This window comes from Erpetoichthys calabaricus, chromosome 11 (genome assembly GCF_900747795.2).
Source record: "Erpetoichthys calabaricus chromosome 11, fErpCal1.3, whole genome shotgun sequence".
NCBI lineage: Eukaryota > Metazoa > Chordata > Cladistia > Polypteriformes > Polypteridae > Erpetoichthys > Erpetoichthys calabaricus.
The window spans coordinates 100,438,171-100,454,219 of NC_041404.2; the positions used below are offsets into that span (position 1 = coordinate 100,438,171).

The window sequence follows — 16,049 nt, forward strand, 5'->3', positions numbered from 1 at the left end:
GTGGAAAGTCTGTATTGTATTGCCGGAGTAACATTTGCTCCACCTCCTTTATTGTCACATAATTGAACATCTTTTTACTTTTTCATCATCTAATTCCTTTGTAAAGCAATTAACGATCCATCCTAGAACTGTTCTTATTGCAAAAGGTCCATCTCCTTCGCTATGTATAATTTCCCATGGCTCCATAACTATACGAGAGTCTGTGCCTATTAGCAAACCTACTTCTGCATTTATTTGGGGTAGATGTATGTCTTTAAGGTAAGGCCATTTCATAATATCTTCTTGAGTAGGAATTTTTTCTTTATGTCCAGGTCTAATAGTTGCTATATGCACCTCTGGTAAGTCATGAAATGTGTTTTCTTCTAGCCCAGAGAAGAAGTGCCTTTCTGTATCGATTTAGCATTTTCTTCTTTAAAAGATTTAACTTTATCATCAGAATTCTTTTCTTTATTTTTATGTAAAATAACTGGGTGAAAATGAGGACATTTGCTGCATTTAATCTTTTCTTCATAATTTTTACTAAGATGTCCTTGTTTAAGGCATTTAAAGCATAAGCCTTTGAATTTTAAAAAGTCAATTCTACTTTCGTAAGTTAGTTTCTGAATTGTATTACAGTCATTAAGATCATGCTTTTTGTCACAGAAAAGGCAGTTCTTACTGTGTATACGTTCAGTCTTCTCCGTTTTATCTCCCTTTTCTACGGTAGCGACAAAATTTGAGACAAAGTTGCCATTTCTCATTCCGCTTTTTACTGGATATTTTTCATTATCAGTCTTTTCTTTTTCCCTTTTGAAAGTATGACTTTGATATGAAATGCCATACATTGGATCTAAGGAAGATACACGCCAATTTTCAGTAATCCATATAGGTCAGCGAGTCCTGGTTTTCTTCTCTTTTTTTCGATCTTTGTTCCTTTATTTTGCCAGCATTCTCTTAGTTCTTGGGGAAGCTTTGATGTCATAGTACGAATATTTAAATTGTTATCAAATTCTTATCCGTTCTTTAAGCCCGACATAACACTTCTGCAATTACCAAGAAAGAGTGTGTATGTTCTTAGGCATTCTCCATTGCCTGTTTTTATTTGTGGCCACATCCTGATTTTCTTCATGTAGGCATCTCCTATTTGTATGTGATTTCCATAAAGAGTCTCTATCCTTTCTCTAGCATTTCTGTACCCCTCTTCTGGTGGTAAATATGCGCAGTTCTGTGCAATGCTTCTAGGTTCACCTTTAGTAAATTGTATTAAATACTCTAATTTATCACCAGTTCGATCAAATGCCCTTATAAAGTTCATATAAGTCAGTGGATCGCTATCAAATATTGGCACTTTTATATGGGGTATATATTAGGCGCTTGTGCCTTTTTTGCGGTTGATCATAACATTGTCCATAATGCTGTTGTTGAAAAGGTGCTGGCGCTTTATTTTGTTGCTGATAAAACAATTGGTGGGGATTATTTTTACTTTCATTCATATTCAGAAAGTTATAATCATTTATATCATGTGGTTTTGCGTCTCTTACATCTGGTTTCAGAGGCTCATTATTAGGATCCAGTCTATTTGAGCTGCGATTGCGCCCATTAAGCGCTCTCAATTTTGCATCAGATTCTGTAATGGGTGCCTCTAAAGCCAACTGATCTCTTTTAGCTTTCAGTTGAGCTTCTTCATGTTCTCTTTTGGCTTTTAATTGTATTTCTTCCATATCTAGAGCCTGTTGCTTTCTTTGGTTCTCCGCTTTAGCCAACAGCACAGCGTGTGCTGCCTCTTGAGATCTAATGGCACTAATTGAAGTAGCCGCTGATCTCACACTGTGTTTAGATTTTGCGGAAATTTGGGAGTTTTTAACTGAATTATCCCTTGAGCTTACATGACTTTTACTTTGAAAGGAAATCTGAGAGATTCTATCTTCTGGAGAAACATCAGGAATGTAAGTGGTCGTTCTGTAATCCCTGAATTGGTTAGCGGAAAAGTTGGGCTGTTGAACGAGGCTTTTATTTTGGCTTACTTCCAAAACCCAATCCAATGTATTTCCTGAAAATGTACCAGAGGTTTCTATTTTAGCATTAAAGTTTTTTATATTCCTTTCTCAGGCTGAGGAACGGATTCTTGATAGTTAAATTTATATATTCCCAGTTAAATTCATTTTTTTGTAAATCCGTTACGCTCTTCATCATATCAGATAATTGTTTTTATTTGTAATCCATTTCCGATTGAAGTTTAGTTGTCGATGAGTCGAGTGGCTTTCTGTCGTCATGGAGATGGTCCTCCATTGAAGCGTCATAATCATTGCGACTTCCGCTCAAACCACTGATACTTTCATTAGGGGTTCGAAATTTCTTCTGGCTCCCAGATTCGGATGCCATGGCTATCCTACAAGGTATTGTACTTAAAATCCTTTGTAATTTATACAGTCTCATAAAGGGCACTAGCAATTCTCAAATATGTCCAACTCTGATCAAAGACAAAAATTAAAGGTACCTGTTGAGTCTTTTCACGTCGTCGTTGTATTCTTTCGCCGCAGTCGGATCTCAAGCATAGAACACGCAGGTTACCTTTTTTTTTTTTATAATCCAAGGAAATTTTCGAGCTTTCAAATCTAGATTGGTTCTTAACTTTAGACAGTTTTTAAACTTTATAGGCTGATTTTTAACTTTAGTGTAGCTGCTGGAATATAAGGTGTTATCAGGCATGGGTAAAACGTGTGTCGAAAGAATTCTCAAAGTCCAAAAGTTTGTTTTAAAAATATTTAGTGAAAGTTAAAAGCAAATAATCCACACAAGAATAAAAGGAAAAATAGTTACACATAGAATAAAAGGCCAAAAAAAAGAAAAATGTATCTTCTATGAACTTAGCTTTTCTTGAAAAACTTTAGTTATTTCTCTACTTAAAGGTTCTTAATTTCTTCTTCTGTATGCCTTAAGCATACGGTATGGTACTTAAATAAACAAGTTTTCTTTACGTGTTACTTCACTCATTCAAAGAGCCTGTAGGCCAGGGGTATTCAATTAGATTTTTCATTGGGCCAAATTGTCATACGGCTTTTGCCAGTGGGCCGCACATTTCCCTGTATTTCTTGTATTGTACCATTAATACAAAGCACCACTGCATTTTCAACATTTTTATTTAAATGAGTCAAATGGCATTAGAATTAGCCGCTGGCTTCTAGTGCAAATAATAAAAACTGCAAAACATAGCCAGCTTTAGTTCTAACAGAAATCTGAATCACAAACTCACAGTGACAGTATTTGCTTTTTGCTTAAATAAAATAAAGCCTAGAAAACAATAATTACAATTTCTTTTTGTGCAAATAAGAGCAAATATCAGTCACAAACTCACATAAACAGTAATAGCAATATCATATTGTGCAAATAAGAACAAACATAACTTTGAATGAAATCACAAACTTAAACTGCTGGCTTTTAAAGCATATAAAAGGAAACAAAAGTGTGTCTAGTCTTCATACTACAGGACATTTTGATCTATCTCTAATGAGAAAAGTGACACTTCATTGACTGGGCAAGACGAGAAAAGTTAGGTTCATATGGGGTGACAGCAGTCCGCAAACAATGATGCAGATGCTCATTTGTCAAGGAGATCCGACTGTCTGTTTTTATGGCATTCATGTGAGAGAAGGATGATTCACATGTATATGTTGATCCAAACATTGTTAACACACACATGGCCAATTTTTTCATGTTTGGGAACATCTCTGGGACAATGTGCTTTGTCCAAAGCTCTGTGCAGCCTTTTTCCTGAAGGACATCCTTTAATTCACATGATACTTGCATTTCAATCATTTCAAGTTGCAGGGGACCTTCATCAATGCCATGCAACTTTAGGAACTCTGCTGCGTTGGGGGAAGTATTGGGTGTGCTGGTGAAAGGGTTCCTCACAACATGCAGCAACTCTTTGCGAATGTCAAAGTCATTGAATCTCTGTGCAAAGTTGTGTTTCAAATGGTCCAGAAAGTCTGACATGACCTTTGTGACTTTACCACTTTGTGATGACTTGATGAAGCCACTAAGGGTTGGAAAGTGCAGCAGTCTGCTACTGAGATCAGATGAAAAAATATCCAGTTTATTTTGAAAAGCAGTTAGCCTTTCAACCACATCAGCAACTGTTTTATCTCTCCCCTGAAGTCCCAGGTTAAGTACATTCAAATGATGAAGGATATCACATAAAAAACACATCTCAGACACAAATTTATCATCCAACATGTTGGTCAGAAATGTTTCAGCCTTTCTGTGCTTGCATTCACGAAGGAAAGTAATTATTTCTTTCCTCAGTTCACAGACTCTCATGAGTGAGTTTCCCTGGCTTAACCACCTCACATTGTTATGCAAAAGTAGGTCAAGTTTGCGAAACAGTCTGTGTTGGAGACTAGATGTTGATCTGATAAAGTTAATTGTAGCCATAACAGAATCCATTGTGTTTTTCAACTCACCACTTAATTGTGGGCAAAGGAGACACTGATGGATGAAGCAGTGCAGCGACTTCATTTTTGGCGCAAGTTCAGACAGCCGTGCAGACAGTCCTTTGATCTTCCCTGCCATCGAGGGCGCACCATCTGTAACAAGCAAGTTGATACGCTCCAAGTCCAGTCCGTTCTCTTGAAAAAAATCAACAATCTTCTGGAAGAGTACTTCTCCTGTTTTATTCCCTTCCAGTGGTATTAATCCCAATATGTCCTCTTTGAAACAGTGACCATCGAAAAATGAATCCGAGTTGTCTGTTGATTCATCCACAGCCAGGGATATGAAATCAGCCTTCCTCAGTTAATTAAGAAGAGTGTCAAAAACATCCGTAGCTAAAATGTCCACCCTTCTCGCAGCTGTTGTATCGGACAGTGGGATTGATTTGATCGAAGATATAACTTGCTCTTTCACTTTTTCATCCGTTACCACCTCCTCGACAGCAGCTTGTATGCATTCTTTTACTGTTTCAGAATCTGTAAATGGTCTTTTATTTTTAGTGAATATCCATGCAATTCGGAGAGATGCTGTTGTAGCTTTCTGCTGCAAAGTGCAGGTTCGGGTGAAAACCACACAACTTCACTGGTAGTTTTGAGTCAGTGTCTTTATTTTTGTCTGTCGAGCCTCTGAGCCCAGGGGATATTCATTATCAAAGTTAGTGTGAGTCGTCGTGAAGTGCCTTCGCACATTGTATTCTTTATTTACCGAGCAAATGACAAGACAGACAAGGCACATGGGTTTTCCCTCAGTATTTTGTATGTGTGCATACTTATCAGTCCACTCGTTGTTAAATTTTCTATTTTCGCTGTCAACCTTACGTCTCTTCTCTTTTGAATGTGACATGTTCCCACTGTTTTAAACTTTCATAAACTTTCCATCAAGAGCGTAAACAGCTGCGCAACGTCCCGTAAAATGTCGCAAAACGTTATAAACTGCCACACTTACAGTTAAGTCGCAGCCATTTAATAAATAATTTATTAAGAGGTATGTAGTCAGTGGGCCGGTCCAAAATGACTGATGGGCCGGTTCTGGCCCGTGGGCCGTCTATTGAATAGGGCTGCCGTAGGCCATCAAGCACGATCACGGTTAAAAACTGTATGCCTCTACACCTTATACAAGGCAAGGCTGTCACTAACTAACAATAATGTTTACTTGAAGCAGTTAGAAATGGCAAGAATGTACCAATACAATTCTATTTATGGGTGTTATAGGAACCTCCCATAGATTATGCATTGTCATCTAATAAATTCATAAATTTTGTAGAACTAGGAAAATGGCTCTATCAAAGACTATCTAATGTTGATGGAATAGGTGAAGACAGAAAAAGATCAGAAATGGATCCAGCAAGAAAAGAGGGACAGATATTTTTAAGGTTTCGGAAAGAAATTTGACGTTTACAGGTAAGAGGAGGGAGAGGTAATGAGACAGTGAAAAGCACTGCTTTATGGTTAGAGAGTCCCAAATCTATAAAGTGTTGCCGACAGATAATGTGCAGATCAGGTCCAGTATATGACCACCAGTGTGGGTGGGAAAATCAACATGCTGCACCAAGTCAAAACAGTCCAGTAAGGATAGGAATTCATTTTTCAGTTTACATGTAGTAATGTCAATATGGATATTGAAATCGCCAAGAAGAATGACTCTCTGGGAAAGTGAACTTAAGTGGGTTAATAATTTAGTCAGATCAGATAAAAAAGACGCATTGTATTTCGGGGGACGATAGACAGCAATAAGTGAGACAGGACCGGATTTTGTTATTAGCTTAAGAGTCAGACACTCAAAAGACAATGGACCGTCAATGGTGATTCTTTTGATGTTTAACTTTGATCTAGCAATTACTGCGAATCCTCCACCTTGTCTTGAGCTGCGAGGCTCAGAGAAGTGAATGTATCCGGGTGGAGTCACCTCTGTGACAGATGTAAAGTCATTTGGTTTTTGCTTAGTTTCTGTTAAGCATAGCGTAAGACGGTATATTCCTGAGCAAATGCTGCCAGTGAACTTTTCATTCGCCGCCTGGCTGTGGCGGCGACCCTGACCCGCGATGTAAATATTTTGGGCACCACACAATACCATTGTCTTTTAGGACATTCCAGTTTGACCATTTGCTCTGAACAAACTATTTAAAATGAAGGAGTTTTTCACGAGAGTATTTTAGCATAGTAGAGAGCAATACTTATCTGATAGTAGCAGAGAAACAGCACAGCGGAAAAGGTGAGACGGGAGGCGCAGATGAGCGGCAAGCAGCAGAAAAAGCATAGTAGGTGATTTTACAAAATGCACATGAAGATACCAAAATTTGGAGGTTCCAACATACAGCAACATACATATAACGCTGGGTATTTCAGGTGGGATCGCCCAGAGCCGCATCCAGCTGGGTGTAAATCTCAGATCATTTCTTCATCATTAAGCACATATAGAAGGAATCAAGAGCAATCCAGTGTATAAATTATAATCAAGAAGACAGACTCTATCCCCGGCTCATAGACTGTCCATAGGGCTTGTCCAGTGTGCCACAGAAAGATTCGGTTGTACCCGAGGCTGCAAACCCAGTCAAGGCAAAGTCCATAAAAGTAAATCCAAATCAACACAGTTCGAGTCAATTGCATCCATGAACTATACAGACAATAAAAAGAAAGTGAACAATTGCAATAAGTTAACGCAAATTTTAAAGAAAAGTGTTGATAATGGGGAAGAGCGGCTGCAACATGCGTGTGCCAGCTTCCCCTCCACAGTTACCATTCACAGACGGAGAATGTCACTTTAACTGTTTTATCTTTACAAAAGACAAGCTAATGCATTTCTAAAACTACTTGAGGCTATTTTTTGAAAGAGACATTGTGACTTGAAAAGTGTGTATTTTCACTACTCATACATAAAAGGCACAAAAAGCACACCATTCAGCACATTCAATGCCACTTTTTTTTTGGGAGCGTATTGAATTTCAGATTTGTGGGTGAAGACTGTGGCCCTTAGCATGTTATTTTCTAGTTGTTTTAATATAAGTTAAGTAAGCTTTTTTCTTTTTTCTGATTTTTGTCTTTAATGAAGGATTGTACCCAAGCTGGCTATAGTCCATCCGAGGAAGAGGCAACATTTGATCCTGGGTATGAACCCGACTGGGCAGTGATCAGCCCTGTGAGAACTTCCCCACGTGGTAAGAGTACATCGAGTGTGTATTCTTTATCTCCAGTTTGTTTGTTAAAACATTAACTCATAGATCTTGTAGTCTTTTCTTTTTCTCACATTTTCTCTTTGGTTTTTGCACTAGTTTTGTTTTCTTTTTTTTGTGTTTGCTGCTTCTCAGGTCCAGAGGTGTGTGGAAAAAATATTAAAGAATCGGGAAACTGGCAGCCGTTTTCACTCCCTGTCTCAGAGCTCTACTCAATTCGCCGCTCTAGCTACCCCTTACGTCGTTCATTTATCATTTTGACCTCTTGTGGGGGTGAGCCTCTTCCTGCACTTCATTTTCACAAGGGAGGAACGAAGGGTTTATTGCAAGTCCTGCAAAGATATGTCATGTTAACTCCGTGAGTGAAAACTTTCCAGTTTCCTAAATTATTGATGGGCAACATCAGGATGTTTTGTGTAATATGGAAAATTACAAGGGATAAGCAGAATAATGTGTAACAGTGCATGAAATTGCATAGATATTAAAGTATTTTTTCAATGCTTTTTGCAAATTTAATCCTGCTCTCCAGCAGGAGATATAGAATATGGTCATAATGCATTAGTTGTGGTAGCTCAAGACTGTTATTAAAAATTATTAGAAGTAATGCAGCCAACACAATCGGCAGTTCTTCTGGATCACTATGATATAGGATTGACAACTTTAATTTTTATTGGATTTATTTAAAGTATGCAGCATTCCATACAATCAAGTCAAAGTTAACAAACTATATTCAGTTCAATCCCCACCCATGAGAAAGGTCATCTGCCAGAGTAAAACTTTTGAAAGTATTGTAGAGGTACAGGAGTAAAATATTAATGATTAGATCCTGCTAGGTTTTTAAAAAGTTTTGAACAGCTTCTTTAAGAGAGAATTTGTTTTTTTCCAATGTCAAATAGTATATAACATCAGTTACCCACTGACTTAACAAAGGTGGGTTAGGACTCTTTCAGTTGAGCAATATAAGTCTACGTGCTAAGAGTACAATAAAAGCAATTATAGTTTGTTTGTCTTTCTCCACTTTAAGTCCATCAGGGAGTACACCAAACACAGCTATTAATGGATTAGGAGTGTTTGTAACACCAAGGCTTGTCTGATAACAATTCCAGAACGTTCAGAATGATGTTGATTTGGTACACGCCCAAAACATGTGGCTTAGTGCAGCTGGAGCTTGATTGCAACATTCCAGCCTTAGAGACTGATCAATATTTCTTGCGGAATAAAAAATAGGTGGCAGGTGAGGAAAATTGGGCAGATTTCTAATTTGGAGATAGTGGAAAAATTGTGTTGACTGGAAGCTAAATTTACAGTGTAATTGTTCATAGGATGCAAAGACATTATTTGTATACAAATCTCTAAATGATTTAACCCCATATGTTTTCCTAACATTAAAAACTGTAAGTTTGAGAGGGTGGAAAAAGGTAGTTATCATGTAGAGACGCCACAGGTAAAATATTCTCAAACTTGAATTACTTCCAACATTGGTTCCATAACCATAGTGAATGAATGACAATTGGGTTGTTAGTAGGTTAATGATACCTTGTATTTACTGGTGTACAAGGCAAGGAATATAAAAAGATACTACAGGATTTCATTTCTATTGCACACCAAGCTAGTGTGTGTTCATCTATTTGTGTCAGTGTCCAGGTTTTTATAGCTTGTATGTTTGCCCCCCAGTAATAAAATTGAAAATTAGATGGAGCCATGCCTCCTTCTGGTTTAGGTCGTTGTAGGGTCGCCCTTTGAATGCGTGGGTATTTTGAATTCCAAGTAAATGATATGATTGAATCTAATTTCTTAAAAAATTATTTGTTAATATATATGTTTAATTTGTTAATATGTATGGGGATGTTTTGAAATGGAAACAAGTTTAGGGAGGATATATTCATTTTAATACTGTTAATTCTCCTTGTTAAAGTAAGATGGAGGGTAAACCATCTATGCAGGTCTTGTTTAATTTTGTCCACGCAAACAGCAAAATTTTTGTTGAAAAAGAGCTTTATATTGTGATGTTTAACCCTAGATATTTAAACTGATCTGCAGTGATAAAAAGGGAGGTGTCCAATCTAATGCCGTTTGCTAGGTAATTCACTGGAAAAGGCACACTTTTGTTCAAATTAATTTTGAGTCCAGATTTCTTTTGAAATACTGCTTGTACAGTTAGGGCTGCAGGTACTGAATTTTGTGGGTCTGATATATACAGTATAATATCTGCATATAGTGATATTTTCTGTTCAAGTCCTTCTCTGAATATCACTTTTATCTCCAATGCATTTCGAAAGTGAACAGCCAGTGGTTCAATGGCAATTGCAAATAGCAGTGGTGACAAGGGGCATCCTTGTCTAGTACCACTTTTTAGTTTGAAGTAGTGTTGTTAATAAACTGAAGCTTCTGGACTGGTAAACAGTAGTTTGATCCATGTACATATGTTAGGGCCAAACCCAAATTTATGCAAAGTCGTGAGTAGGTAATTCCATTCAACCATATTAAATACTTTTTCTGCATCCAAAGATAATAAGATCTCTGGAGTGTTAGACTTTATGGGTGAATATATTACATTACATAGGCATCGAAGATTGGATGCCAAATGTCAACCTTTAATAAATCCGTTTGGCCTTGTGATTTTCCTGAAGGGAGCACTTTCTCAATCCTTCTAGCAAGGACTTTGGAGAGTAGCTTAACATCGTTATTTAAAAGTGAGTTTAGTCTGTATGAAGCACATTTGTAATAAGTCCTTATTTTCCTAGGAATTAGTAATTAATGCTTGGCGATAAGTTTGAGGTAGAATTTTATTGTCTCTGGCATCTATAAAGATTGATAATAAAAGGGGGGCTTACTTATTAGAATTATTTTTGTAAAATTCAGCAGGGTAGCCAACAGGACCTAGTGCTTTCTTCCCCTCTCTGAAGTGAGCTTATAGTGTCTGGTAATTCTGATAGTGTCAGAGGCTTATCTAATTCCTCAGCACTGAGAGTATCTAGCTGTGGTATGCATAATGTATCAAAAAATGCATTGGATTGTGTCTTGTATTCTTTAAACTGAGTAGAATATAAGGACTTATAGTAATTTCTAAATATGTGCATTATATTTTTATGGCCAATTATTCTACAGTATCTTAGTCTGTGTTGGTGATTACTGATATTGCATTGCGAACTTCCTGCTTGTGGATTTGTTGAGCTAATATCTTATTAGCCTTCTCTCCATGTTCATAGTAATGATGTTGAGATTTAAAATTGAGTTGTTCTGTTTCTTTTGTTGTCAAGAGGTTGAGTTCTGATTGCAATGCCTGTCTTTTCCAAAAATGTGCATCATTTAGAGTCCTGGCATGTTCTTGATCTGTTCTGATAATTTCATTGATTGACTCTGAGGCCTCCTTGGTTTCAGATTTATTTTTATGGGAGAGATATGAGACAATCTGGCCTCTTAAAAACGCCTTCAAAGTTTCCCAGGTTATTCCTGCAGAAACGTCTGACGATGCATTTGTCTCTTTAAAAAAAAAAAAAAAAAAAAATCTCAATTTGCTTGGATTTAAATTCTGTACAGTTCTCATCAGCTAATAACAGGGGATTAAGATGCCAGCTGTGAGATGAGTATGTAGGGCATAGTGATGTGAGCTCCATGATCAGAGGGGCATGGTCAGAGATAACAACAACATTTATTTATATAGCATGTTTTCATACAAATGATGTAGCTCAAAGTGCTTAAAAAAAAGACAAACATAAAAATAAAATTAGGCAATACTAATTAACATAGAATAAAAGTAAGGTCTGATGGGCAGGGAGGAGAGAAAAAACAAAACAAAAATTCTAGACAGCTCAAGAAAAAAAGCTAAATCTGCAGGGTTCCAGACCACGAAACCACTCAGCCCCCACTAGGCATTCTGCTTAACATAAATTTCCTCAATCAGTCCTCATGGTTTTCAGGCTCCACGTGGAAGAATTAGACAATGATGGTCATGTGGAGCTCTGGCCTTCAGTCCATCAATGTTGGGACTGCACGGTGCTTTGATCGGGTGGTGGTGGCGTGTGGCGTAGATTGCCACCACAGAAAACTGGAAAAAGAACAGCAGGAAAGTAGGGGTTAGTATGGATTTTGGAGCCACAAAACAAAAAACAAAAAGATAATTAAATGCATATACAGAATATCAGGGTTAAGTTAACATGAAGCTATGAGAAAGCCATGTTAAAATAATGAGTTTTTAGCAGTTTTTTTTAAAAGTGCTTCACTGTATTAGCCTGCCGAATTTCTATCGGTAAGCTATTACAGATTTTAGGTGCATAACAGCAGAAGGCTGCCTCACCACTTCTTTTAAGTTTAGCTCTAGGAATTATAAGCAGACACTCATTTGAAGACCTAAGGTTACGATTTGGAGTGTAAGGTGACATTTAATTAGGCCATATTTATGGTCTCAGAAGAGCAGAACTGAATTGTCGGAACATTATGGCTGTTTGGAATGGTAATTAATTTGTTCATGTTTTTTTTCCCCTGATCTTGCCTGTACTCCGTGTTATGATGCATGATACTGAAAATGCAGTACAAGCAAGATCGAAAAAAAAAAAAAACATTCAAATGACAACTCGTGTTCAGATGGCAAAGCGTTTTCAAATAGTGACATTTTCATATATAAATATGTGTGAGCATGCTCGAGAGAGGCAGAGACAATCTCATTCAAGTGGTTACTGGAATATAAAATAAACACTTTCGTAAAGGTATAACAAAGGTATTTTTTTATTCAAGAAAAATACTGTATTACAAAAAATTTAAGTGACAACAAGATACCAAGAAGACATGATTCACCAGCATTTGTGTGTCTGCTTTATCTCTCCAGCAATATCTTTTACAGGTAGCAAAACTTTATACCGGCTGTTACAGACTAAAATCAAAGGTTTGGCAACAATACATATCAACTTCCTGTCGATTAACACTTAACTAATTGACAGCAACATGAACCTTGAATGATTTTTTTTCTTTGATTATATTCTTGAATAAAAGCACACGTTTATTTAATATTTGGACTAAAGTCTTCACACATTATACACTTCACATCATTACTAGTATAACATGCAAAATGTTTCTCTTTAGCTATGTGTTCAGCAGTTCCTGTTATCCTACACTTGCATGCAATTCCAAATAATGATATATTATTTACCCTGTACAACTCCAGGCACCTCACTCCCAGTTAAAGAGACCTGAGCTCTGAGAATTTTGAGATGAACTCGGCTCCATCGGTGGGGGGATGGGATAGAAAGCTGCTTGCTACTTGTGCTGATCAACAGATTTACAAAACAAAAGGAATTTAAGGTTGCCCAGGAATGTGAGTTTTTTCGTAGGCCTCAGGGATTCTAATGTTAAAAGCTTATCTCAGTCTTTCCTTCTTAGACTTTGCCCCCATCTGCTCAAAATTTGCCCTATCAAAGTTAAACTGACAACTTTGCATCCACACTATTGGAAAACACTGAGAATTGTATAATATTATAGTCATTTGACCCTAGTGGTTCAATTACCTGTACAACCTCAATTCATTCTTGATTATTATAAAATACTAAATCCAGGCATGCTTCACCCCACATTAATTCTTTAATATAGTGTGTTAAAAATGTCACTGATTACTTCTAAAGCTTCCTGCTCCTATACTCTGCCATTTGCAATGTTATTCCATTTGATAGTTGGATAGTTAAAGTCTTCCATGTTTGACATGTCTATCCTTCCTAAAAAATGTGTATCCCTCTATGTTGTACTTGTCCCCATCTTTGTTATTTAGCCAATTTAGGCAAATGTAGAATTGTCTAAATTATGTTTGAGTTGAGGATTAACAACTGCTGTTTTAAGTGTATCTGGAAAAGTGCCCATTTGTAATGAGTAGTTTGTGACATCCAATACTGTTAAAATTACTGTATACAGTCAATACCTTCTTTAAAGGTAGAAGTAGGAAAGGGTTCAAGTACACATGTAGAAATTACTTAAGCAATTGAATATTTTACAGAGCTCAGCTTCATTAATTTTACAGAAATAAATCATTATTTATTATGAGGCAAAAGGTGCAGGATCTAGTATTGTGCCTACTGTGTGGTTTATACTTGATTGAATATCTGTAATTTTAGCATTAAATAATGGAGCAAATTTTTTCACATATTGAGGGGATGCAGTGATAGGCCAATTATATGAAGGGTGAAAAGTTTAAAAAGCCAATTATTAGGAAGAGTATTCTAGTGTTTCTATTATTGATAAGAGGTATATACATTTGTCTCTCACTGCGTACTGCAGTTTAAGTTAAGCAACTTCAGTTGTCTTGTGGAGTTCATGCCTCGTTGAGCCAGAGCTGTTTTGGCGGCACCTGAGGGACCTTCACAATATTAGGCATGTGGTTGTAATGTTGTGGCTGATCAGTGTATACCATGATTGTGAAGCAATAACTTCAACTCGAAAAATACCAAACCTGTCCTTTAACACTAGAATCCCTGAAGCCTACGAAAATATTTGTAATGCCTAGCCACCTTAAATTCCCTTGCACCTGCTCATCAGCATCTTTGTTTTGCAAATGTGTCCATCAGCACAAGCAGCAAGTAGGCTGCTATCCCATTCTCCACCAAGGCAGCTGAAGTCAAGTCCAACGCAAAATTCTCAGAGCTAAAGTCTCTTCATCTGGGAGTGAGGTATATATGGTACAGGGTAAATAAAAAATTGTTATTTAGAATACATACATTTCATGTGTGTTCCATGTCTACAACATTCTGTGTAAATGATGACAGGAATTACGAGGCAAGAAATGTTGAACACATAACTAAAACACAAACTTTTTTCGTGTTATATTAATAATGACAAAATGCTGACGTGAAGGGTATAATGTGTGAAGACTAAAGTCCAATATCAAATAAACAATTTCACAAAAGGTATAACAAAACAAGTGCACTTGGCTGGTGTAGACGTAAGAGCTGCTGTCTCATAATCAAGATGTTGCAGGTTTGAGCCCAGGTCCTCCCCATATTATTACTATTATATAATAAAAACTTATATAAAAAATAAAATCAATAAAAAAAGAAGTAGAGTCGCAAACGCTGGTGAATCATGTCGTCTTGATATGTTGCTGTCACTTGAATGTTTTTATTCAGTTCTTGAATAAAATCACACTTGTTTTGTTATACCTTTGTTAAAGTGTTTTATTTTATATTCCAGTAGCCACTTGAATGACATCAAATGTGTTTTTGCCTCTCTTGCGCATGCACACATACATTCATGCATGAAAACATAATTATTTGAAAATGCTATGCCATTAGAACATGAGTTGTCGTCTTGTTCACGTTGTGGTGCATAGAACTGAGAATGCAGACAGCTTCTTCTTTTTGGGCGCATGCACCGTCAGCATGCCACCGCCAGATCTAAACACTAGCGTGGAGAATTGCTTGTGTACTTAAGTGACTTTAGCTGCAGGTGAAAGTTCCCGTCCCACTTCACTTATGGTGCCAAGCACAGTTGTTTGGCTAGGTAGCAGTCTATGGGGATAAAGGGGGGACAGAAGGAGAGCAGGCTATATCTAATCTATTCTTCTAATCCCTATAACTATAAATATCAACGCAACAATAGGCTAAAATGCAATACCTCATGGGGAATTTTGAAATTAAGATTAAAACTGCCTCACTACCAGTTAAGACTATAAAATGACATTAAAAACTCAGAATCAATGTCTCCATGATGGGACAGTTAACTTTGTGAGCTGGAATGTTAAAGGCCTGAATCACGAATTAAAGAGAAAGAAAGTATGCTGCTCACCTAACAGGCTTAAACGCTAAAATAGTATTTTTACAGGAGACCCACTTACTAAGCAAGGATCAGTTCAGACTACAAAAAGACTGGACTGGCCAAATGTTCCATTCTAGCTTTACAAAGAAAACTAGAGGGGTGGGAATTCTCATACACAGCACAGTTCCATTTGTAGCATCAGATATAGTATCGGACCCTGAAGAGAGGTAAGTGATGGTCATGGGCAACTTATATAACAGTAAAATGATTTTGATAAATGTTTATGCACCCAATGTCGATGGTAAGGAATTCATGCAAAATCTATTTGCATCCATTCCCAATGTGAACACTCATAAAATTATAATGGCTGAGGACTTTAATTGTGTTTTAAATTCAACCTCCCAGCTACACATTTCTTTCACTATCTTCAAATTAGAAATTTTGTTAAACAGAAATTGCCCAATTTTCCCCACCTCGCACCCTCCACAATGCTGGAAAAAATACTGCTCAATTTCGAGGAATTAAACACCATTTCCGCACTATATAAAACCCTATTAGAGTCCCTAACTTTCAAAGATCCAAGAGGACATTGGGAAGAAGATCTCTTAATCAATATATCAGAAAAGGAGTGGATGGTAGCAAAGCAGAGAATTCACTCGAGCTCCATATGTGCAAA

At 37.0% G+C, this 16,049-nt stretch overlaps 1 protein-coding gene across 4 annotated transcripts in view; it reads left to right on the forward strand.

Moving 5' to 3' along the window:
• The window catches only part of tbc1d17 (TBC1 domain family, member 17), a 258,075-nt gene that overhangs the window by 81,939 nt on the left and 160,087 nt on the right, over nucleotides 1-16,049 (forward strand). For 3 of the 4 annotated variants that reach the window (XM_028813654.2, XM_051933539.1, XM_051933541.1), the window contains exons 4-5: nucleotides 7,519-7,639; nucleotides 7,775-7,997. In XM_028813654.2, the coding sequence (XP_028669487.1) occupies nucleotides 7,519-7,639; nucleotides 7,775-7,997 (344 nt within the window). The remainder of the gene's footprint in view (nucleotides 1-7,518; nucleotides 7,640-7,774; nucleotides 7,998-16,049) is intronic. The other variant, XM_028813655.2, reaches the window with a different exon arrangement.